The 23,721-nt window shown below is 48.9% G+C and overlaps 10 protein-coding genes across 10 annotated transcripts in view; 3 read left to right on the top strand and 7 right to left on the bottom strand.

Moving 5' to 3' along the window:
- ACT1 (actin) overlaps positions 1–520 on the bottom strand; it is a gene marked incomplete at both ends in the record, with an annotated part of 1,452 nt that extends 932 nt beyond the window's left edge. Inside the window, 4 exons of the mRNA XM_064899616.1 lie at positions 59–151; positions 201–256; positions 376–469; positions 514–520. Coding sequence (XP_064752928.1) covers positions 59–151; positions 201–256; positions 376–469; positions 514–520 — 250 coding nt within the window. The remainder of the gene's footprint in view (positions 1–58; positions 152–200; positions 257–375; positions 470–513) is intronic.
- A 1,341-nt stretch (positions 521–1,861) lies between these two features.
- Positions 1,862–2,488, top strand: FES1 (hsp70 nucleotide exchange factor fes1; the record flags this gene model as incomplete). Its single annotated transcript, XM_064899615.1, has 1 exon — positions 1,862–2,488. One exon carries the CDS (start codon positions 1,862–1,864, stop codon positions 2,486–2,488), a length of 627 nt encoding a protein of 208 aa, XP_064752927.1.
- A 1,749-nt stretch (positions 2,489–4,237) lies between these two features.
- SNF2 (transcriptional regulator) lies at positions 4,238–8,520 on the bottom strand (the record flags this gene model as incomplete). Its single annotated transcript, XM_064899614.1, has 2 exons — positions 4,238–4,441; positions 4,492–8,520. The coding sequence occupies 2 exons, from the start codon at positions 8,518–8,520 to the stop codon at positions 4,238–4,240; spliced, it is 4,233 nt and encodes a 1,410-aa protein (XP_064752926.1).
- A 706-nt stretch (positions 8,521–9,226) lies between these two features.
- Positions 9,227–10,535, bottom strand: LTR64_005274 (uncharacterized protein; the record flags this gene model as incomplete). The annotated part of the gene is made up of 2 exons (XM_064899613.1): positions 9,227–10,188; positions 10,241–10,535. The coding sequence occupies 2 exons, from the start codon at positions 10,533–10,535 to the stop codon at positions 9,227–9,229; spliced, it is 1,257 nt and encodes a 418-aa protein (XP_064752925.1).
- A 1,167-nt stretch (positions 10,536–11,702) lies between these two features.
- Positions 11,703–12,573, bottom strand: RPL2 (60S ribosomal protein L2; the record flags this gene model as incomplete). Its single annotated transcript, XM_064899612.1, has 3 exons — positions 11,703–11,926; positions 11,979–12,470; positions 12,525–12,573. The coding sequence occupies 3 exons, from the start codon at positions 12,571–12,573 to the stop codon at positions 11,703–11,705; spliced, it is 765 nt and encodes a 254-aa protein (XP_064752924.1).
- A 1,491-nt stretch (positions 12,574–14,064) lies between these two features.
- Positions 14,065–15,943, top strand: LTR64_005272 (uncharacterized protein; the record flags this gene model as incomplete). Its single annotated transcript, XM_064899611.1, has 2 exons — positions 14,065–14,610; positions 14,663–15,943. The coding sequence occupies 2 exons, from the start codon at positions 14,065–14,067 to the stop codon at positions 15,941–15,943; spliced, it is 1,827 nt and encodes a 608-aa protein (XP_064752923.1).
- Positions 15,944–16,485: 542 nt separating this feature from the next.
- Positions 16,486–17,493, bottom strand: LTR64_005271 (uncharacterized protein; the record flags this gene model as incomplete). Its single annotated transcript, XM_064899610.1, has 1 exon — positions 16,486–17,493. The coding sequence occupies one exon, from the start codon at positions 17,491–17,493 to the stop codon at positions 16,486–16,488; it is 1,008 nt and encodes a 335-aa protein (XP_064752922.1).
- Positions 17,494–17,877: 384 nt separating this feature from the next.
- Positions 17,878–18,624, bottom strand: LTR64_005270 (uncharacterized protein; the record flags this gene model as incomplete). The annotated part of the gene is made up of 1 exon (XM_064899609.1): positions 17,878–18,624. One exon carries the CDS (start codon positions 18,622–18,624, stop codon positions 17,878–17,880), a length of 747 nt encoding a protein of 248 aa, XP_064752921.1.
- A 698-nt stretch (positions 18,625–19,322) lies between these two features.
- STE11 (ATP binding) lies at positions 19,323–22,103 on the top strand (the record flags this gene model as incomplete). The annotated part of the gene is made up of 1 exon (XM_064899608.1): positions 19,323–22,103. One exon carries the CDS (start codon positions 19,323–19,325, stop codon positions 22,101–22,103), a length of 2,781 nt encoding a protein of 926 aa, XP_064752920.1.
- Positions 22,104–22,511: 408 nt separating this feature from the next.
- LTR64_005268 (uncharacterized protein) lies at positions 22,512–23,498 on the bottom strand (the record flags this gene model as incomplete). Its single annotated transcript, XM_064899607.1, has 1 exon — positions 22,512–23,498. The coding sequence occupies one exon, from the start codon at positions 23,496–23,498 to the stop codon at positions 22,512–22,514; it is 987 nt and encodes a 328-aa protein (XP_064752919.1).
- Between the last annotated feature and the right edge of the window lie 223 nt (positions 23,499–23,721).

Below are 23,721 nucleotides of genomic sequence, written 5' to 3'. Positions count from 1 at the left end.
ATGTCATCCCAGTTGGTGACAACACCGTGCTCGATTGGGTACCTCAGAGTGAGGATACCTCGCTTGGACTGTGCCTCATCTCCAACGTATGAGTCTTTCTGACCCATACCGATCATGATACCATGATGTCTTGGTCGACCGACGATCGATGCTGTTGACGGTCAATACCTCGAATTGTAGTTGATCTTGATGGCACTTACGGAAGACAGCTCGTGGTGCATCATCACCAGCGAAACCGGCCTTGCACATACCGGAGCTGTAGAGGACGATCATCAGTAACTTTTTCTGCTAGTATACATATTCTTGGTGCCGGCGCTTCCATTACAATGTTGCTGTTGAGGTGGGGCAGGCGCTGTATCTGGTAATGGAATCGACGGCGATGATTTTGGGGACTTACCCATTGTCAATGACGAGGGCGGCAACTTCTTCTGTAGGTAGAGAGTCTTGTCAGCGTCGTGTTCTTGTTCAGCTCTGGCCGATATTGTCTTGCTCGAGCATAGACTGGTAGCTTACCCTCCATGGCTAATTATGATAGATCGCAAAAAAGATCGAAGAGAGGTTCGTTGAGAAGTGATTGGTGAAAAGACTATAGGTCGGATCCTACAGCCTTGTGTCAGTGGTGAGGATGAAGGTGAACAGGTGGTGAGCAGGTTCAAAAAGGCAAGATGGTAAATGTATCATAGGCGGTGGGCGGTGCGCAGGACAGCCAGGAAAGGCAGGGACCAACGATGCCAAGAATGACGGTCTTTCCAGTGCCACCGCAGTCACCGAGAGCGATGAACGCACCTGCACTTCTAAAGAAGGTTCTAAATTCAGTGTTGGAGTTTAGCGATTATGCAATTGCAGGCCTGATCGGATCGTTGATTGTCAGGGTTCAGCATTTTATATCTACGAATGGTGCTGCAGTGGCGGCCTGGCCGCGCAATAGTTCAAGCAAATTGCTTCGTCATGCTTCTTGTTGCTCACAGGCAGATACGTTTCAGATTAATGTGTCCAAATTCTCGACTAGTAATCTCATAGTGATGATTGTGGTCCCAGGACGCTCACTGACTCCCCTGATCGCCCTATCGCTATTGAACAGGCTATCAGCTCTCGGCCGAGACAGCCAGTGCAGAACATCAACAGGGATTTCGTAGTGTTCGGCTTGGTGTCTCGAATTACCTGCTTGAGAGCATGCCGGTCAACACTTGCAGACTGTAACGATATCTCCCAAGAAGTTTTTGTGTGCCAAAGTACAAAATACCCCAAGCTTTCGAAAGTGGGGCTATCTATTGTCTACTGATACCCCACCAGCACGGCGTCCATAGCTCAAAACTGTAGAGCGGCTGCTTTCAAGTCTGTTTCCAAATAATACGAGCGGCCAATACTTTTGACGGCATCATGATGGCGCCTCACTCAACAGTTTCAGGTTTAACATCGACGACACCATGCTGGCGGTGAGCGCGAGTATAAGTAGTCAGAATTGGTTACGTGACAGCATATCCTGCCTTGACCTTTGCAGACGAATTTGATGCATAATACAGCAGATAACATGTCGAAATTCACAATCGAAACTAAAAGAAATGATTGGTAGCTGCCAGAAATCTCCTTCTGCTCAGTCTTTGATGACTCTGTATCTGCCTTGATATTCGTGATGCATGCTCAAAGTTCGTAAACGTCGAGAACTGACATATTTGTTTTCAAGGAGGACTTTGTGCAAGCTCTTCACCTTCAAGCAGGATTCAACAAACCTCAGAACGAATATTGACTGGCTTTACTCGCTTTTGAAGCATCATATTTTAACAAGAAAAGAAAACACTACCATCCCCAAATTTACGTCCAGACTACCAGAACCAGCCCCTACCACTGCTACACCACAATCATGGATAAAGGAATGAGCAATCTCCTACAATGGTCAATTGAGAACTCTGCCAACGCCCAACCACAACAACAACAATCGCAATCTCAAACTCGTGAACCAAGCAACCTCTCCCAAGATGCCCTTCGCGCCCTCATGGGCGGCCCCTCAGACGCCGACCTCATGAAAGAATCTATGACCGTCATCCTCCACCCCGAAGCAGAACTCTCCGCCAAACTCGTCGCCTTCGACAACTTCGAACAACTCATCGAACAACTCGACAACGCCAATAACATGGAGCCCCTGGGTCTCTGGCAACCGCTCATGTCGCAACTTGACAGTAAAACGCCTGAAATGCGGAAGATGGCGGCCTGGTGTGTTGGTACGGCGGTGCAGAACAACGAGAAGTGTCAGCAGCACCTGTTGAAGATTGGTGGTGTGACCAAGGTGGCTGAGCTGGCTGTTAGTGATACTGATGGGGCTGCGAGACGCAAGGCAGTGTATGCGTTGAGCTCAAGTGTGAGGAATTTTCAGCCTGCGATGAATGAAGCGATGAAGACATTGCCCAAGAACGTTACGGGGCCGGATCATGTTAATGCCACGGATATGGATGTGATTGATGCCATCATGTCCAAGTTAAGGGACGAATAGGTATCAGACTACCCAATGACGAAGGGGTCTGGATATGAGGAACGTCAGGTATAATCACGATGTTCGTGTGATCATGGCGTCAAGGCAGAATTAGGACAAGGCTGGGGTCTGGACGTCATAATATACCGTTGAATAGAATAAGTTTGCAACATTTCTCAAACTTCATCGTGCTGAATATTCTCTGGCGTTCCTTTCCTTCGAGCAAATACAGTTGCTCTTGATTATCCCGGAATCAGTACGATAAATTACTGCGACCTAAGATTTAGAGTCAGGCACGGTATTTTCCTGTCAAGCTCAAATACAAATATCGTGCAGACATCTTCGAGACCTAGTATGGAATATAGATATTCTTAGATCTTCTCTTGTATCATTGCTTGCACAAACGATGCTGCAACTAAGGATGTGCCGGCTCGCGCTGCTTGTAATTCCGTTCTCGTTCTTACTTGATCCTCATTTCTGGCCGCAACGGCCTTATCCTCACAACGCAAGATTATACGTATACTCATCCTCCATATTTTGACTAATCCACGTAACCACACAACTCAACATAACCAGCGCATTCCCCAAAACATTCGCAATCCCCATCCACATCGTCTCCCTCCCAATCCCTCCCTCTTCCTCTCCTCTAACCACAAACTTCAGCACCAAGATACACACGCTCCCCGCAAGCCCACCCGCAATCAGCGCAAAGCCCAAGAAAAGCACCAAGCGCGCTTTCCATGCGACTCCGTTCCCTGAGTAAGAAAAGCTGTCGGCGTTGAGGCGGGATTTTTCGAGGGAGGAGGTGATGACGAGGCCGAGGAAGGAGCAGATTAGGGGCAGCCAGTCTACGAAGGTGATGTGGATTGTTGAGCCGTTGAGAGCTGAGTGGGAGAAGATGGCGGCGTCGAGGAAGACGAAGAAGCCTAGGGAGAACTGGAAGGATATAAGTTACTAGAACTTCTGCATCTGAGAAGAGAGGAAGCTTGTAGATTTGCAGGTTATCGTGCGATGCTATGCTGCGTCGCAGCTGTGCTTTATAGTGGGAGGAAGGTTACTGACCAAACCGCCTGCAATGTATATTCCTGTGCTTTTTACTGTAGCATTATTGAGCCATTGAGGTGTAGGAAACTTGCGAAAGAGGTTGTTCGAAGATTCCATCTTGCGCAAGACCACAGTGGGTGTGTATTCAGTTCAAAGAGTAGAGGCCAGCTCTGGCGAGTAGGTGATCGAGTATCGTTAAAGTGATTGTTGTGAGGTAAAAAGGTGAACCGAGCTGTTCGCTATTGCTGTTGTTGACGACGTTTCGTTTCAGGTTCAAGCGGAACGTTATCGCAGAGTCATATCACAAGAATAAGGCGTGTTCGATGCAACATAGCCTCGAGAATAGCGCCAGCCTCTCAATATAGAGCCGCAGCTCGAGATGTATGGTCACGTGCCCTGAAGCATGACGTTGCAACACGATGCGAATGTTGGTCAATGGATCAATCTACCTATAGCAAAGTTCAGAAGAGCAATCGAATAACACGAATGCTTAGTACTGTAACACTGCCTTGTAGTTGGATGGGATATCTTTGACTGCATTGGCTCAGGATATAGAGCTCCGCAGATTCCATGATATATAACGCTCAAAGCATACTCATCAGCGCCTTTTCCATTCAGCAGCAACGAATCAGACTTGCTGCCATTCGGAGTGAAGCGCAAACCAAGCGACCTCGCTTGCCCAACGCCAAATGATACTAGCCTCGCTCGACGTGATGGGTGATACCTCTACTCCGTTCCACTGCTTGCGCCATGACTTCCATTCGCCATTGCTGAGAAATTCAACTTCAATTTTGTCCCGCCTGGAGGAACTGATGGTCTAGGAGTACCCATACTAGACCCGTCCATGGTCGAGTTCGTGTCTCCTTCGCCGAGTGTGAGCAGTCCTGGATTGTCAGATTGTTGCTGCGCGATCATTTCTATACATTTTTTCTAGAACGAAGTTAGCAATATATTCAGTCTGCAAACAGGTATTGACTTACCTCAATCATTGTGGCATCGTTGTACAACATGCTGCCATCCTCGTTGTAAGTCTTCGCATTCGTCGCCAGAAGCTGGATGTCTCGCTGGAGATCCGCCAATGAGTTGTACTTATGTCCATTGATCTTCTCGTCGATCTGTTGAATCGCGATAGGGTTCGGAATGAAGCTGTGGTAGTCCGGATACAATTTCTTAGGCGGAATTTCCAGGAATGGTGGAATGACTTGACGGGTGTATGGACCTTCCTCGTCGTCATCTGGCTCTGGGGTGCCTGGGTCGCTTTCTTCCACCTCCAAGTTCTTGATAGTCTTGATGATGGTCGTCAGAGACTTCTGAAGCAGAGCTCGATCTGAAGTAGATAGAAGATCAACCTTCTGTCGACCACGTTTTCGCTTGGTGGTTGGTGTTTCTTCCGGTTCCTCCTCAGCCTTTCTCTTCAACGGACCTGGTTTTCTACCTCTCTTCTTGGGTTGCGGTACAGGTTCTTCAGTGCTTTCGCGGCTCGATGCTACTGAAGAGGCACCACCAGTACCGTTTTCTCGTTTGGCCTTGTTGGTTCGTCGCTTGTCAATTCGAGCTTGTTTGCGTTTGACCGCATCGCCAATCGAGTCATCTGAATCGTCAACAGCTGCAAGCCATTGTTCTTCGGTAAGACCATCATCGTAACGGACTTGAGTTTTGACACGGGCACCACGTCCAGCAAACTCATCGTCTTCTTTCTTAGGTTCTGGCTCGTCTTCTTGCAGATAGATATCAGGCAGCTCACTTTCACCCATGAGACGTGGCAGAGGCTTGCCAGGACCGTAGGGATCTGTGGCTTGTCGTTCCTTATCCATCTTCTGGAACAGCACAAGTTCTTCCTCACTACGAGCCATTATCTCGTTGAGGTCATCATCCTCCATCTCCTCTTGGTTATCACCTGCTTCGGCCGCTTCAGCAGTTTCAAGAAGTGTACGCAAGAATGCATCTCGTTCCTCGTTCGTGGACTTGTTATCGAATTTACCAGCCTGAATGACCTTGCCATCCATATCGAGCTTATATTGTGCTCGCTCGAGAATCTTCTCCTCCACAGACCCTGTGCTGATTAGTCTCAAGATACGCACTTCATTCTTTTGACCAATACGATGAGCACGATCTTGAGCTTGCAGATCCTGATGAGGATTCCAGTCTGAGTCGTAGATGATGACTGTATCAGCCGTTTGAAGATTGAGACCAAGACCACCAGCACGAGTAGAGAGCAAGAAGCAGAAATAAGGCGAATCAGGTGCGTTGAAGAGCCTAAGCAGATCAGATCGCTCATCAGCTTTAGTGGCACCATCAAGTCTGAGGTACTTGTATCCTCGCAGCCGCAAGAAGTCCTCCATGATGTTCATGATTTGTGTCATTTGAAAGAACATCAGCACTCGATGACCTGTTACTGCGAACTTGGGCAATACCCTATCAAGAAGTTCAAATTTGCCAGCAGTTCGCCAAATAGAGTCGTTGGTGCCTCGACCTGGATTCATTTGATCTTCAACAGGCTCAAACACATAAGGATGGTTGCAAAGCTTTCGTAGTTGCATGAGCATGTTGCTCAAACCACGCATACTTGTTTTGCCTCCTTTTCCATCTGCAACTGCAAGCTTGTTGTGATTCATGAGTTGCAGATTGAGCTTGGCTTGCAATGCAGAGAATCTGCATTTGATGACGCGCTCCTGCTTGTCTGGCAGGTCCTTCTCGACATCCTTCTTCAAACGTCGAAGCAAGAACGGTCGTAGCACCTTGTGCAGGCGACGAATGACGAGTAGTTGTTCTTCTTCTGTCAATTCCATTCGATCTTGACCGCCCGTATTCGCGAAAGGAGTGTTGAACCATTCGTCGAACGAACTGGCTGACTTGAAAATGTTGGGGAGAACGAAGTTGAGAATAGCCCACAGTTCAGTAAGATTGTTTTGCAACGGCGTTCCCGTCAAGATGAGCCTGTATCTGGTGCTGTAGTACTGAGAAAGAGTGCTGCTCAGCTTTGATTGTGCATTCTTCATGCGGTGGCCTTCGTCGATGATCATGTGAATCCATTTGATCTTGCTAAGTACAGGTCTATCCTTGATGATATACTCGTAGGTCGTGAGCAGTACTTGAAACTTTTCGGATCTTATCCTCTGTTGTTGCTGCTTTCTGGAATTTGGTGGACCTTTGTAAACAATCTTGGATACACTTGGTGCCCACTTGTCAAACTCAAGGTTCCAGTTTGTCAGTGTACTCAAGGGTACGATGACCAGGAAAGGTCCTGGCTGCTGCTTCTGCTCGATGAGGTAGGTAATGAGAGAGATTGTCTGAATGGTCTTTCCCAGACCCATCTCATCAGCCAATACACCATTGAGTCTGTTGTTGTAGAGGGACACCATCCATTGCAGACCTTTGAGCTGGTATTCTTTCAGTGTACCGCCAACAAGTATAGTCGGTTGTGCTGTGACTTCTTCCTTAATCCTATGGGCAACAGCATAGTAGTCGATCTTTCGACCACCATCCTCGTCTTCCGATCCTTCTTCGTCTTCAGGAGCGAAGTCATCCACATCGCCATAGCGTTGAGCTGTGCTTCGTTGCTGCTCACGGACACTAGCCGCGAGTTGGTTAAGGAAACCATCAGTCTGTTTGAGGAGATGCGTAATACGCGAATCCTTAGCTTGACCAAGAAGTTTGAGGTAGGTCTCTTCGTCGTTGGCTTTAAGAGCTTGTAGACGCTGCTTAGCAGTTCGCTCGATACGCTTTTGTTCCTCCCTCTCCATGTATTGATGTTGAGCTACCATTAACTTGCCTAGTTTCTGTACCCTAGCTCTTTGATTGGTTGCATGCTGCTTGATCTCATGGCCATGGGCAATGACTGACAGCAACTGATCGTTAGCCTTGGTCTTCTCCTTGTTCTCGCGGGCATCGCGTTGCTGCTTCTCGAGCTTCTCGGTAATCTTGGCCTCTCGCAGGGATTGTTTCTTCATGCGACGATGCAGAGATCGGTTAGCGGTCATTGCTAGGTTGTCGTAGTTGAAAAGTTCTTGTTGAATTTCACGACGAAACTCGCGTTGGCGTTGCAACAGCGACAGCTTCTTGAACTCAATGAGCGTCTTCATTCTTAGTGAATCATCGTCTGTTGCTTCTTTTGACTTGGAGGTATCCCATGCAGCAATATTGACAGGCATAGCAGCCAATTCAGCTTTCCGAGCCTGAATGCGATTGTACATCGCGCGCTCTCTATCCTCCCGTACTTGCTCGATATCGATGCCGTATGGTAGGAGTGCTGGTATGAGTGGACGTTTGGATCGTTGTGAATGATCTGCAAAGCTGATACTACGTGGGAACAAGTCGTAAGGGTTTGTATATGACTCAAAGAATACCTTGGCCAATTGCATGTCTGCAGGAGCGCTTTCTTTGCCTTCAGCAGCATTTTTCAGGACCTTCTCAGCTGCCTCAAGTGAGGAAGCCTGGGACATGGCACCTGTATCTCTTGGACGAAGCTTGTCTTTCAGTACCTGAGGTAGCAGTGTGTTCTTCGAAAGCATCTTGAAAGCTTGTATCTGCATCCTAAGCATCTGGAGCTGTTCTGACGTGAAAGGATGACCACCTGGCCCCACGCGACCCTGACCAGCATTTGGCGCAACTTGACCAGGTGCAGAGTGCTGCTGGTTGGTTGCTGCAGGACCACTGCCATTTGATGTGAGCTGCGGTCCATCAACTGGAACATCAGCGGGTTTCATGCCATTCATGACAGCACCATTCGCCTGTCCATTCATCGACATCTGTCCTTGTGGTTGACCCTGCATCTGTGCTTTTGCTTGCATCATCTGCTGTTGCTTCTGGTGGGCCAGTTTGCGCATCTGCTGTTGTTGTTGTACATGAGTAAGAAATTGTTGAAGTCTGACAAATTCTGGGTCATTGTTAGGGACATTTTGTGCTTTCAGCAACTTGTATTTCTCGTAAGCGGCTTGAATCTGTTGTTGAGTGGTGTTGACTGGGAGAGGACTCGGCTGCTGCATGGCAGCAGGCTGAACGGAAGCCATCATAGGGAGGAACAAGGCCGAGGTGATACGAGTGACATTGAGGTTAAGGATCGGCACAGGTCACAATGGACCCAGACGCGCTCAGAGGAGTGCCTTGGTAATAATCTAGTGCATGGTTAGTGATGGGGATATTTGCATGCGGGTCTGGCGCATTGCGGATATTGTCGCTGTCAGAAGGGTGAAAGCGAGGAGAGGAGCGGGTGAAAATCGGTGGTTGACTCACATGCAGTGTGTGACAAAAGAGTGGCTAAATAGTGGCTCTAATTGAGTCGTGGAACACCTGGTGGGTGTTGTGTTCAATGCTTGAGATACACCAAAGGCTATCGCGTCGCGTTTCGATGGCTTCACCCAAGCGGGATTGTCGAAAGAAGGCAGAACGACGAACTGCAACTCGTCCGGCCGATCGCCAAACGAGTACTAGCGCAGATAATTAGAGGAGTCTGCGATACGGTCACGCAAGTCAAACAGCTGCGCAACTTCGATGGTTGCTCTCGAATCAATTACTGTCGACAATCTTCGAATGGTTCGATTTTGTGTTGGCCCTGTAAGATCTCACAGACACTTGAAACATGAGGATGAACGGACATCAGTCACTTCAGTGTAATCGTTCTACAATCCACTATTGCTAATTTTAACACATTTTCATATACACTGTCTAAACCCCAACAACTCTTTCGTAACAAGATCTATGTACGATCTACCCAAATCATGCAATCAATGTCCTTTTCGCAGGAGGTGGTGGTGGAGCAGGTTTCCCTAGTCCTGGTATTCCTGGTTTCGATGCTCTCGACGGTGGAGGTGGTGGAGGTGCTCGCCTACCGCCTGCTAGAGGTGTTTGGGAACCAGTACTTTGAGGCGTTTGTGGCGAGACAGACCTGTAAGATTGACCTTCGTCAGCAAAAACATCTTGCTGGCTCGAACCAGTGTCGACCCGTCGAAGGTTCGACCTGGTCTGCTGTATCGTCAAAGAATCACTTGGCACTCTGGACAGGCGAACTGGTGCTACAGGCGATAAGTCTCGCCGCACTTGAGCTGGCTGTTGATAAGTCGTACTACGACCTAACCCAGGTCTTGCTCGAGGTTCGTCGTCTGCAATTGGGTCGGCATATCGTTGCTGGTACGACGCTGTTGTAGCCCGTGATCTGATACTTGGCCGTTCTATCACAGCTGGTTCCTCCTGCTGTGAGTGGGTAGATAGATATGACCTCACGGTATTCGACCGTGGTCGTGGAGGTTGTTTTGGGGCAACGCTAGTGCTCTGCCCCACGCCCCGAGCTGGCCATTCGTTCTGGAGTTGAAGCAGTGCTTCTCGACACTTGTCGTGATATGCAAGCTGTGCATCCAAGAACGTTGTCAGGTCGGCTATGCTCTCGCCCTCAGCGTCTTTGACGTCGAACATCCTTCGTTCAACATCCGCTTCAGCCTCCTCATATTTGAGTTGTTGTGAACGTAGCTCTTCCTCGACACGAAAGTCTTCCCTTTTAGCTTTCTGCATTTTAGCAAGGGATGTATCGTATGCTAGTCTGCGTGACTCTAGTTTCTTTCTGGCCGCCTGGTATTCCTTCATTTGGACGGTCGAGCGTTCGAGGCTGTCTCCCCAACTGTTGGTAGCTGCAATAATATATGCCTCTTGAGCTCGCGCCAATCGTTCTTGTGCACGACCAAATGCTGGAGGGTTGTCAGTTTTTGGCCCGCCATATCTGAATTCCGTTGTACTTACCATTCAGACATTGACCATATTCAGAATCGTGCTCGAAATCGTCGCTGTGTTGTATCATGCTGCTTCCCATATGCTGAACGGGCAAGATCTTCTCCTTCTTCTCAAGCTCTGTCCGTTTCGAAACGGCCTTCATGTAAATGGTCATGGATTCTTGCATTTTGTCCATGCCCTGTTGTCGCAGATCCATTTCCTGCTCAAGGGCCTTGAACTGATCGGTCGTATTGGTTTTGACTTCACCTCCCATCCTCTCTCCCGCCCATTGCTTGAAGCGATCGAGTTTCTTGTTAACAATCATGGTGACGTCTGTTATATGAGCAGGTCTGTTCGAGAAGCAAAAAGATCAAAGGTGAAGTCCTGTGGTTGCGCAGAAAATCGAGCTTTGGGCTATGTTTCGCAACAATGACGGCAGTATTTGATAACGGATAAGCCGATCGGGCGGGCACCTAAGTGACTCAAAGCCAAATTGTCACGGACCACAATACAGACAATAAAAGACAGTGTTACTGAATGTGCGTTTCAGATTGAACGAAGGATGGTACGAGTAGCCAGTGCGAAATGGTAGGAAAGTGTTGGACGCGGGTTGACCTCATTCGCAAGGAATGCCTGTTCATATCAAGTGCTGTCTCTGCGAATCTTCTGGGCGGGCACCTTCCCCATGAAACTGCTGCTTTGTCTCAACCACAAATGTGCGCCATGACCCCTGTTCTAGACGACTTTTAGAGGACCTAAATGGCGGCATGCACGACGAGACGGTTCCAGATCTCTGCCGTTCTTGAGTCGTGATTTGCTCAAAACTATCCAATCTTCAAGTGGCTCGATTTAGTGTCAAATCGGCTGATGCGGCGTCAAGCACGATGAACCATAACCACATGTTCCTGCCGTCGAGCCGCCTCGAGACCTGGAACGGTATCTGGTGGGGGCATCGGTAGGCGATGTCCAGGGCTTGCAGTCTGCGATGCAATGGCTACAGCATAGTAATACAAACTGTTCTTTTCTGGTGAGCAGGGAGCATACTTACTGCAAGATGATTCATAGCTGAGATCAGTCCCCGGGTGTAGTAGTGAATTGAGTGCCTCTTAGCGAGACATACGTCCCGAGAGGCCCAGGCAATCTCTCTATTCGGTTCCATACGCGTTGAGGTGATGTCGTATACCAGCGCAGCGACTTCAGACTGGTACCCAAAGATGACAATTTGACAATCTCTCAGGGTGTATCATTGACTACTTTTCTATATCACGTACACTACAGCAGTGTAAGTGCATGGCAGTCTCTGTCTGGATATCAGCTTGAGATGCATTCAAGCCAGACCGAGCCTTCTTGAGGTACAAGAAATGACTCAACTCGACTTCTTCGTGCTCGACAAATCGATATCTGTGTTTCAGGAGTACCTCTCTCTTTGCTCCTTCTTCATCGCGCCAATAGCCGCTACTTGAAATATAGAATATAGACACAAGTACAATTTTTACTCCTTTGTCTTCTGGGTACCACGTAGCAGACCAGTTCTTCGGGCAGCAATGAGACCAGCTTTTTGACCTTGTGCAGCGTATCGAGAGATGGTGGAGGCTTTACCAATATGTTGATGGTTACCACCACCGTGAGGATGATCGACTGGGTTCATGGCAACACCACGAGTCTTTGGCCACGAGTTTCGCTTGACTGCGAACTTGTGCTTAGCTCGGGATGCCTCTGTTCTCTAGTTAGTATGTTTCCTTCGATTACAACGAAGCGAGGTACGTACTGAGAAGAGGCTTGTCCGTTCGGCCACCACCAGCGACAATACCAACCATGCCTCGTGCCATGCTTGGGATGACCTTCTTTGCGCCAGATGGCAGCTTGACTCGAGTCTTGCCCTCATCTGGGTTGTGCCCAATGACTGTGACATAGTTTCCCGACGTTCGACCCAATGTTCCTCTGTCACCAGTCTTCTCCTCTACATTCGTCACGACAGTACCTTCTGGCACTGAGCCGAGTGGAAGAACGTTTCCAACTGTCAAGGCTGCGTTCTTTCCAGCGTAGATAAACTGGCCAGTGTACATTCCCTCATTGGCGATAAACGTCTCGACTCGGTCCTGGAATTTGTAGGGGTTTCGGAAAGAGACTTTGACGAGTGGTGCGCCACGACCTGGATCGTGGATGATATCCTTGACTACACCTCGAATATATCCATGTTTTTCGGCGTAATCGAGCTGTCGGAACTGGGCTGGTGCCTTGTTTAGTCTTGTGTGGGCAGCTAAGTAGAGAAGTTAGTCGTTGTCGCAATCGTCTTAAGTGAGGGAAATCGTACTGAAAATCGAGCCACGGCCCTTTCTCTGGTTGCGAATAACCCTACCCATGCTGTCGTACTGTCAATAGCTGTCGCCGCTTGATGTGTATTCTGCACTTACGTTGCAACCTGTGTTGAGAGGATAGATGTAGTTCTTTCAGACTATGATCAAATGCAGGCGATACTCAAGAATTGTGGGTGGGTCATCGCCAAGCGTGCCTTCTCGGCTGACCTGCCTAGGTCTTCGAAGGTGGCCGAAGGACTTACTTCAAGCTCAACTTCAAATTCACCTACGGAGGTAGTCGTGCTTATATTGGGTTCACCTGGCTGATACAGTAGTGCGAGTTTTGCTTGCTCGTTACTTTCGGTTGTGCCACCTCGATGCATGTGTGCTTCTACTCACGATTATAGGGTGGGCTGTGGCAAATCTCGCAGCTTGTATCCACGAAATCGGTCGCTCACTACAGTCATTCGCACAAGAAGCAGCGCGATGGATTGCACGGTCTGGATGCACAGTTGTGGAAAAGGCGATTTAATAAGCCTGTGGAGGAAGACGCATCTTCTTCATGATCTTTGTGCATATTGAGGATCGAACGAGACCCGAAACACGTCGAGCATATGACACGGCTCTTAGGCTGATCTTGTCGCGCCATCAGTACAATCTCACTGCGATGGTGGGCGCTTCATGACTTGCTCGAACATATGGTTTCTGACGAGACCACGCTCGATATTTCGCTAGCCTGGCACTCAAACAATATGATTATCTGCTTACTGCATCTGATTGCTAGTTCTCATCAATATGGTGAAGTACGGATTTACTGTTGGCATGACTTCATGGCCTTCAAAACAACTGAAAATACCTACAGGACGCGAATTGCTTCAAAAGTTAACCCGCGCAGATTTGGTCTACACTTCTATTCAGGTAGGTCGAATGGGCCAACAAGACGAATGATTTTGCAAAGATGGATGCTTCGGATCAATGAAGGTCTCTAGCCGTTGAGCCAATTAGATGTCTCGATTTGCAAGATTCGCCAACGAGTCAGCAGACACGATCAGTGGCAGTGGTGAGATGGAGACATACGCTCTGCTCGAAGCGACAGACAGATACGATAGTGCGAACGAGCACCTCGAAAAGATGAGAAGCGATTGGGATGTATTGTGTCAGGCTACTCGCAGGGCAAACCATCAGAATCAACCCCTCATTACGGCCCAGAGCGCAAAAAGCTGCGTTTCCACGCCGCTTCTACACCGCTCCCCCAGCTGAGTACGGTATTCACTGACAGCGTTGCGAGCGCTTCAGGACGGCCTCAAGGTAGCAAGGACCATTGTCCTGGGTCAAACAAGCTTGGGAAGGAGTCAGAGAAGGATTATTGGCAGCCATTGGTCATACTTTTGCCAGTTTCGCGTTCTATTCGCGCCAAGTGTTGTCATAGGTTAGCCTCGAAATGTGATCATCCTTGAACAATTGAACCTTCTCGTCTGCACCTTCGCTTTCTTCTTCTCGTCTAGTTCTACGTCGCACCTTTACCTTCACCACGTTCCCACTTAGAACATCGTGAACATGGACGAACCCGACTCCGACCTCTCCTCCCTCTCCTCTGCACCCTCCGAAATAGATGATGAAGCCATGGAGGCCAAAATAGAAGCAGACCTTGCAGAAAACAAGAACCCAAAAGGCATAGGACGATATTTCAAGCCTACGCCGAAAAGTGCGAAGAAGAAGAAAGAGGCCTCTTCGCCAGAACCCCCAAAACGCGCTCCAAGTCCGCCCCATGAATTTGTCCTCGCGGACAAGGACGCAATCGCGTTCATTGTTATGTTCAGAAGTCGGTTTAGCGAATGTTTTGCGAGTTCTTTACCACATTATGGTCCACAAGACATTGAGCGTGGTATTGAGGGTGAACAGCCGGACGAGCACGTGGAACGTCTTCTTTGCGCCTTGTTGACGTTGTGTCTGAACAGGAAAAAGCCTGTTGAGAAGGGGCATTATGGGCGTGCCCTGGAAGATGCTGTCTCAGAATACAAGTCGCAGTGGCCGAGGGAGTGGAATGGTCAAAATCCCGTCAGTGGAAGCAAGGGTTTCCAGACTATGACAGCTGAAGAACGAGTAAGTCATACGTCTTTCTGGTGAGCTGGTGGCCATACTAACAAGCATACAGCTTGTCCTCCTCAGATCCTTGATCCTATGGTCGCTCCACGGCTCAGAAGCTATCAGTACCGCGAGCAAACAAGCCTACAAACAGACAAGACGCGAAGATGACAAGAATCAGCCCAAATCTGTACAACCATGGTTCTCTGACAGCTGGAGGAGAAAGTACTACTTAATAGAAGGACAAGAAGATTCACACTTCCGCATCTACAGAGAGAACGATGGCAAGACCGCAAAGACGAACGTATGGTTCAGCGTAGCCGGCACGATCGACGAAGCGAAGAGTTTGGCTGATAAGCTCGAGATCGAGATGCCAGGAACTCAAGGAGTACTTGTAGCAAACAAGATCAGAACGGCTGTACCAAGATGGGAGGCAGGCGAAGAGAAGCGTAGGAAGAAAGACTACAGACTTGCTAGGAAAGCTGCCTTTGTAAGGCCGGAAGTCGGCTTCTCGTTATACGAGGGACGAACGAGAGGTAAAAGAGTACGCTACGACTACGATAATTTAGGCGATGACGGTGAGGAGTTGGATTCGTCGAGGGGCGCCTCCGGCAGGTCAACGCCACTGGAAGAAGGACGGCCCATGGTAACCTCCAGTGGTCGACAAGTGAAGTCAAGGCTCGGTGGTATGTATGGCGAGACCATGCTCACAGACCAGCGAAAGGAAGCTGAAAAGGATAGAGCATTCAATAGTGAAGACACGGATGAGATGGTCACTTCGAGAGGCAGGCCTGTCAGAACATCCATTCCTACAAAACGTGCTGCTGCTGCTAGAGGCAGATACGCAGATGGACTAGAGTCAGAAAGTGAATCTGACCAGGACGGTGAGCCAAGCGCCGATGAATGGGAGGGCAACGACGACGAGGAACCGGACGACGAATCTGAGCCGGACGGCGAGGAGTCACGAGATTCAGATGATGAGCTTATGAGTAATATGGACGACGACAATACTCAAGAATCGTTAGTTGTCCAGCTAAGGTATCGCAAAAAATCCTTACAGAATGGGAACAGTCATGGCACAAACGGAACTGCGTCGAGAGGCACACCCTTGCGCGAAGTACAAAACGCAGCAGATACGAACGGGACACAAGCTGACACGCCACATCCTGCAGCTGAAACCACCTTGAATGGAGAACCAAACCCAGACATCGAGCGTCCAGAGCCAGTTACCAACGTCGCAAGCATGCAGAACGGCCACTCTGACAGCAAGGCGATCATCGACGAAGAGAAGCCGACAGTGACTTCAGCTCCCATACAGGTTACTACTTCTTCAATAATGGACATGACCTAGCTACGAACGAGCTCAACAAGGAGAAGCCTGATACGGCAACTCAGCATAGTAAAATGCATATGGTTAAGCGAATGTTTTTCTTAGATACCCCATTCGAGCGCAACTAGGGTACTGCAGCATGCTATGCATAGATTGCTACAAACCGGCAACCCTGGTTGATGTAGAAACACGGTAGCATAGCATGTGTCGATTGAGAGACACTCGTTGCTAAATTACACGTAATTAGCTATAATCGAACTGCTACTAGTGGTGATCATTCGTTTCAGTTTTTGACCATTTTATTAAAACACTAGACGTAGGGCGCGAAAGCGTGCCGTGGCTCCATTGCATAGAACCTGCTGAAACTGCACACGAACATACGGTTGTGGCATGCTAAGGACACCGGCAACGCACAAGACTTAGGCATGAATCCTAACATGCAAGAAAATGTCTTGGATTCGCTGCCTATGCTTTCTCATTGTGTCGAAATGACCAATGGAGTCAGCCTAAACAGTTACCTCAGCGACAATTGAATCGTGATACTCAAGCTATTCAGAACTAAATCATATCTTTCCAGGCCAGAATCTATTTCTCCTCAACGCATCCTCCTCCCACTCCCAATTATGCGCAAACACAACCTCCACCTCTCCCCTCTGCCTCACACCATTGATATCAACCTCGACACCTTCTCTCTGTGCCTTAGCCAACATTGCAATCGTCTGCTTTGCCCTTGGTATATCGTAATGTATACAGCATTGTCGGCCAGTGTCATCTGTCCAAGTGGCTACGTCGCGCTCTCCAGTGAACAGGCGGATATCGTGACATGCGTCACCAGCTAGAAGGACGTACTTGAGAGGAGAGACAGAGGTGCGGACGAGCAGGTTAATGTGTCCTGGCAAGTGACCTGGTGCATTCACAATGTAAACTGTGCCATCTCCGAAGAGGTCGATTGTGTGCTCGAATGGTGCAAGGGGACGAGAGGACCAGGATAAGACAAGGGGAGTGTCAATACCAATCTCAGATTGCAATGGCAATGGTTGAGCTGATGCTAAGGACGAAACTGGTGGTGGTGGCAACTCGATTGTTCGGTCTGCAGGCAGGAGATCCGGTTCGAAAACGCTATGGCTGCCAATGTTGAGTACTTTCTTGCCAGAAAGAAGATCGAGAGCTCCAGGTCCAACCAGGAACTTCGTGTTCGAGTTGCTGTCTGCAAAGTCCTTGGGATAGCCGACGTGGTCATAGTGAACATGGGAGAAGAAGACGAAGTCGATGTCTGAGGCTCTCAAACCACCTTTAGCGAGAGAGCTAACGGCGTCTGGCTCGGTTGTGAATGGTGCTCGTGACTTGATATGTGCTTCGAGGACTTTTGGGTACAGTGTTATGTCCCGACGCATGCCAAGATCAAACACGATTCGGGCGGTCCTTGAAAGATTATCTGTGGGCTGATGCTGGACCAGGAATGAGAGCGATGGTACACTATGCTTTGCTTCGGGATCGGCAGGAGTGATGAAGAAGCGTTCAGGCAGGGTAAGGCTGCCGGTGCTCAAGGCGTGTACAGATGCTGTTGCCATTACTGACAAAGTCACCAGCCAAGGACAAGAATTCTTCTTGTGAGATGGAACTGAGGAACGACTTCTGGCATCTGACTGCTTAATGAAGTCGTAAGAGATGTTTTATCGAGATAGCCCACATGGCTTGATCAACCAGGTACCCCCGCATAGTTGGCTACACGAGAATCTCCTCACTTGCAGACTGACACTTCCAGACACCGATGATATGGACAGTACAATATTTGTATGGTACTCCAAATCACGATCTCAAGTCTGCCGCAGAAGTCACACAAGTGTCTTGAAATGTTTCCTCACTCGATTGGTTTTGGAGACTGTGTGAATTGATCCTCCGCACGTGGAGTTCTGCACAGTTAGACGTCCCCTGTCGCACAACAAGTATTGGTTTCAAGATGCCGACTTTTTGTTCCGCTGTCTTGCTTGCACACTTGATGGCACGAATTTGAGTGCAGCAAAGGAGCTTTCCAGCTCATCGATACCCCCAGCTACGCCAGGCTCATTCTTTTGGGGTGGATATCGAGTAGTCTCAACAACTCCTGCACCATCAGGATGCGCCGAAGAAGTTGTTGCTTCTTGCTCCATCCCAGTTTTTTGGATTGATGAAGCTCGACGTTGACGACCGATCGAGGTGGTTGTGGAAAGTCTTCGGCGTTGCCCTCCTTGAAGCAACGAGGTCGACTTGTCAATACCATGATCGATAATACGGAAATCGTAGATCCGTGGAAACATGTGCTTATCAATAAGATGTAGTCGTCTCTTCTGTGGTGTCGAGCATACTTTGTCGCAATCTTCCAGAAAGCAGCTGTACGTCTTCTCACCTTGGGCTGCTAGCTCTTCTCTGACAGGATTGTGGTGTTCATCAATATGCAAAGTAAGGTAATGAGCGGAGGGGAAGTTCTTGCCACATGAGGAGCAGCGGTTAGTATGCTCTTTCGCGTAATGGACATCAAACTCTCGAGTCGACGCGAAGGACAAAAGGTCATGGGGTGGAAGGGAGCACTGCATTCTGTAGCTGTCAGCATGAACATGTTCTTCTTCAAGCTCTATGATTTTAGCAGGCGAAGAGGCGGTCTGCAGGACGTCCTCTTGGCTGGGCGTGGGAGCATCATCTTCGTCGCGCAATCGCTTGCCCATTGATTCCTGAGAAGAGAACGATTACCCACGATCGTCGTACCGTGTCGTGGAGTTCAGCTTCTATGTAAACATGCATTGAGGACGCAGATGATGATCTTGTTTACCATTCACTGGCAGAACGCATAGTTGTGCCAGAATCAAACGAATTGGTATAGGAAGGCATACACGCACAACTGAAGAAGAGGAAGGTGCATGTCGGAATGTGTTTCACATGCAAATTGCCGCCAGTAACAGCTATCGGAGCCCCGATACAAGCAGGAAGTTTTGGAGGACTAAAATGCCAACCCCACTTGAGGACCCCTGGCACATGTTTGTGCTACACGTTTCAGAGTGGTACAGTACGAGTAGTCGACGAGGACATGAGCAAGAACATCCTCGACCTCGGAAATTCCCATTGTTGTTGCTGTACAGGCGGTCGACAGGTACATGCTGCTCTTCCCTGGACTCCCGTTGTGACTGTCTTCGTCAACATAGTAATCCTGTGCAATCTGCTGGCCAGTGCACACAACGAAAATACTCGACTGTCGACAGTAATCTTTCCAACAATCTCTGAGACACCTGCCATTATCCGGAACATTGTACTCGTCCGGCTCATCATTCCTATGATTAGAAAATGACAACCACGTCTGACAAACAATATCCCTGATCATTCGTTCTGTCACTTTCGAAATCACGGCAACAGCCTGTCGGCCACAGGCATGGCAATGCTGGCCTCGAAGAGTCCCTACGGAACGCCTGTCAATGGTGGAAACAATCAAAAACTACCAACAAGAACTTTCTCCGAAACTTCTCTGCGCGTGCAACAATCTACGAGCACACATCAAGACAATCTCTTCATGTCGCCTACCAATTCCGAGTTCTCCGACCACTACGATGGCTTAAATTCAGTAAGAGCATGGGATGAAAAGAGAGTAGGAGAATGGCTGCACTCCATAAGATGTGGTCAGTACGAAAGATTATTCGAGGAGAACAATTTCACAGGTGAGAGTCTGCTGGAATGCGATCAGTCCATCTTGACCGATATGGGCATCAAAAAGATCGGAGATCGAGTGCGTATAAATGTTGCCATCAAGCAATTGAGGAATAGGTCTCTGGCCGCTCGAAACCAGCATCGCAATCGAGAATCAATGGCTGCCCTGGATGCCTTGACCTCAATGGCTGCGGATCCCTCAAAACCACAACCACGACTCGGCAACAAACGTCTGGAGAGCAGCGCGTTGAAAAATAGCTCCCGACCCTCCTCCCCACTGGCAGAGACACATCTTGGTGGACTTCGTTCCCGCTATGCTATACCGAGTCCGGCTGATAGTTCCAAGCGTGAGGCTATCAATAATGGCTATTTCAGCCAACCCAACTCGGCTTCTTCTGTCAATGGCAGAAGACCCGAAACACCCCAGATAGTCGTACAGAGCTCAAGCAACATTGGCAAGAGCCATCTGAGACAAAACTCGAGCATAGACGGCCTTACAGCTGGCGGTCTTCCAAGTAATTCACCAGTCATCAAGATTGTCCACAACGGCGGCCAAACCAAAGTCGTCAACGTTAAGTTCTGCAAGTCTGCAGACGAAGTCACTATGACCGTATTGAAGAAATTGCTTATTCCAGAAAAGCACTTCCGCAACTACTGCTGTTATGTTCTTGAAGGGCTAGAACCTAAACAAGCTAATTGTCGTCGTATTACGGATGATGAGCTTATGGCTATATGTGGTGATGCCTCTAGATCTGAACGCAACAGACTTATTCTACGGAAGATCAACGACGGACTGCCTGACCTGGATGAGGTCAAGAAAGCCGCCAAACTAGCTGTTGATGAGAATCAGGCTTTGCATGCGAATGCATTGAACGCTACAAACATGCGAAATCAGATAAAATTACAGCAGCTGACGGGTGAATCATGGTCCAATATTCAGGCACCTTTATCACCAGGCCCAATGACCGAACGTCATGTAGAGATCTTACAACGGGCAGACGAACTCGAAAGGGCTGAAGCTGTTCCTCCAAGGCCTTCCAGAGAGGATGAAAATTCGACCATCCGATCCTTCTTTGGAGGCCGTCCTCCTAGTGAGATGATTGTGAATGAACTGACGACATACTTTCCTGGACATCAGAAAGAAGACATTGAGAAGACGATGAGGATGTCTGTCCGTCGCTCCCAACGTTTGAGTCGTGCCGCCAGTAGGCTGAGTGTGGTCAGCAATGCTAGTCTAGCATCCAGCCTACAAGATGCACCGCCCGTCCCTAAGATACCCTCGATCGCGGATCAATGGTTGACAAAGCCGGGCGAAGCTGGTATTGGTGCCAAACCGAGACCATTGTCGGTTTCACGTTTGTACAACCCTTACCGAGACTCTATTGCATCGTCGGCACTGGCACCACTTCAGGAAGAGTCACCAATTTCGCCTACTGAGCCAAACAGAAAGTCTTATGTGTCGTTCGCCGATAGTACTGACTCGCTGCATCTCGATGGACAAAGCTACTTTGAGGAGTCTCCAGTCGGTACTGAAAATCTGAATGAGCGCTTGTCCATGATGGTCGCTGAGGATGGCGAAGAAGCTGATCCTGAACTAGCTAATTTCCTTCGCGGCAACAACTTTGACAAGAACAATTGGATGAAGGGTGACCTTATTGGCGAAGGTTCGTTCGGCTCGGTGTACCTTGCCCTTCATGCTATCACCGGTGAACTCATGGCAGTCAAACAGGTTGAATTACCTGACGTCGGTAAGGGTACTGAGTCCGACAAGAAGAAGCAGTCCATGGTCAATGCCCTCAAACTGGAGATCGAGCTCCTGCAAGGTCTTCACCACGTACACATTGTACAATACCTCGGCACTTCTTCTGACGAGACTCATCTCAACATTTTCCTCGAGTACGTGCCAGGTGGCAGTATAGCAGCTATGCTCAAGCAATACAATACCTTTCCTGAACCACTGACAAGGAATTTTACACGCCAGATCCTCGATGGCTTATCGTATCTGCACAGCCGTAACATCATCCACCGAGACATCAAAGGCGCCAATATCCTTGTTGATAATCGTGGTGCAGTGAAGATCTCGGATTTTGGTGTCTCCAAACAGACGACCAGCAACCTCACCAACCCTTCATCACTTAGCACTACTGTCCCCGTAGGGCCACTTGGTGGACCAGGGACAAGGACCTCTCTCCAAGGCTCCGTCTTCTGGATGGCACCTGAAGTGGTCCGGCAAACTGGTCAATCTATCAAGTCTGACATTTGGTCCGTTGGCTGCTTGATTGTTGAGATGTTCACCGGCTCGCGACCATTCCCAAGCATGACAACACTGCAGACTCTATTCGCTGTTGGCAGTCAGGGTGAGAAGCCACAGATTCCTGATGTGGCCAGTCCAGACGCGAGGCGTTTCCTCGATCTTTGTTTCGAGGTTGACCAGACCAAACGGCCAACTGCGACTGAATTGTTGAAGGAGTCATTTTGTGCGCAGAGTATCGGCATGGTGACGCACTGAGATCAACGACTTAGTATGTATGTGTTAGATTTATTGTGGGGGCTGGCTATGCGCGTGTATAGTTGCGAGATCTATTCCTGGCGAAGACGATCTTAGCATATGCGTTTGTGATTCAGGCGTTATTATGGTGTCGAGATGGATGGCTATCATGAACAAGTTAAATGAGCTCAAGCTAATGTGATGTTAGCAAGCAAATGTAATATTATGTGCAAATATGAGAAAAGGCGTTCTTACAGAAATACGTAGCTCTAGGAGCACATAGGTAACACAGAAGGCATGAAATCATAATATCTCAAAGTCGATGTAATATCTCGCGTGTCCTATCGACCTCGACTTAGCATGTTGATCTATATCCCAAAAATAACGCAGGTGGCAAGAGCGCAAGGCAAGGCAGGCAGGTAGGTCAGGTCATACATGATTCTCCGTCTGCTCGATATCCGCAATATGCAAGTAGATGCTCCTGTAATCCTTCCCCTTGACCCTTGGATCCTCGTTTGCTTCCGCCAATACCTTGAGTACCGTATCTCGTAGCACGCTCTTCGCCCCGACCTGCTCGCCGAGCTGCAGTGCCATTTCTACCACGCCTTTGCACAGCTCGATACTGAACCCGCCCTCGAAATCTTTACTCGTTGATGCATTCTCAGTGACGCCCTTGACGGGATTCTCTGAGCTGGAATTATAGCATCGTCCCGTGCTGACGTTGATGACACTCGCGAGAGTTTTGGGATTGAGGCCGTAAAGGCGGCCCATATTGAAGGCTTCGGAAACGCCAAGCATAGACACGAAGCCGAGATAATTGTTTATTTGCTTTGTTGCGAGGCCGGCACCCTGTTTGCCGCAGTGGTAAATGTTTTGTTTCTTGCCCATTGTTTCGGCGAGGGGGCGGACTTGGTTGAAGAGGGAGTCGGAGCCGCCGATCATGAAGGTCAGGGTCCCGGCGACGGCGCCGTTGTAGCCACCGCTGACGGGGGCGTCAACGAAGGAGTGTCCTTTCGAGGTGACGAGGTCGTTCATGGAGTTGCTGGTTGCGACGTCGATGGTGCTGCATTCCATGAAGAGTATCTTACGTTGAGAGGAGTCCGGAACGCCAGCGAGGAGACCAGTAGACGGATCTGTGAAGACCTGGCGGACGTGACGGCCGACAGGGAGCATGGTCAGGATGATATCGGCTTGTTGAGCTATTTCTTTGGCTGTGCCGACGCTTGAGATGTTCTCGTTGGGTTGTGTCTCGGCAAGGAATTTTTTGACAGCTGAGTCATTGATCTCGTTGATGATGAGCTTGGACTGTTTTGGTATTCGACGACGGAGGTTTTGTGCCATTGGGTAGCCCATTACACCTACTCCAACCCAACCGTAAGTTACGGCTGGCAGATTCCATTCTTGTTCCTCTGTCATAGCTGCTGTTTAGTCAGTCGACCTGCTGATCAGCTTTAAGTTTAACGTTTGATATTGTAGATTCTCAAGTACAAATGCATGGTTCTTATGGTACTTTCCATCTTATGAACAGCCAAGTCTGTGGTTGGAGTCAGCACACGATATTGCGTGAGCCCCAAACAATCCACGGGCCTCATTGTCATTTGCACGGTCCGTGAGGAATTGTTGTGTGTTGTTATCTTGA

This window comes from Lithohypha guttulata (genome assembly GCF_036872675.1).
Source record: "Lithohypha guttulata strain CCFEE 5908 chromosome Unknown scaffold_4, whole genome shotgun sequence".
Classification (NCBI taxonomy): Eukaryota; Fungi; Ascomycota; class Eurotiomycetes; order Chaetothyriales; family Trichomeriaceae; genus Lithohypha; species Lithohypha guttulata.
The sequence above is the reverse complement of the archived record's forward strand: the minus strand, read 5'-3'. Positions and strand labels throughout refer to the sequence as shown.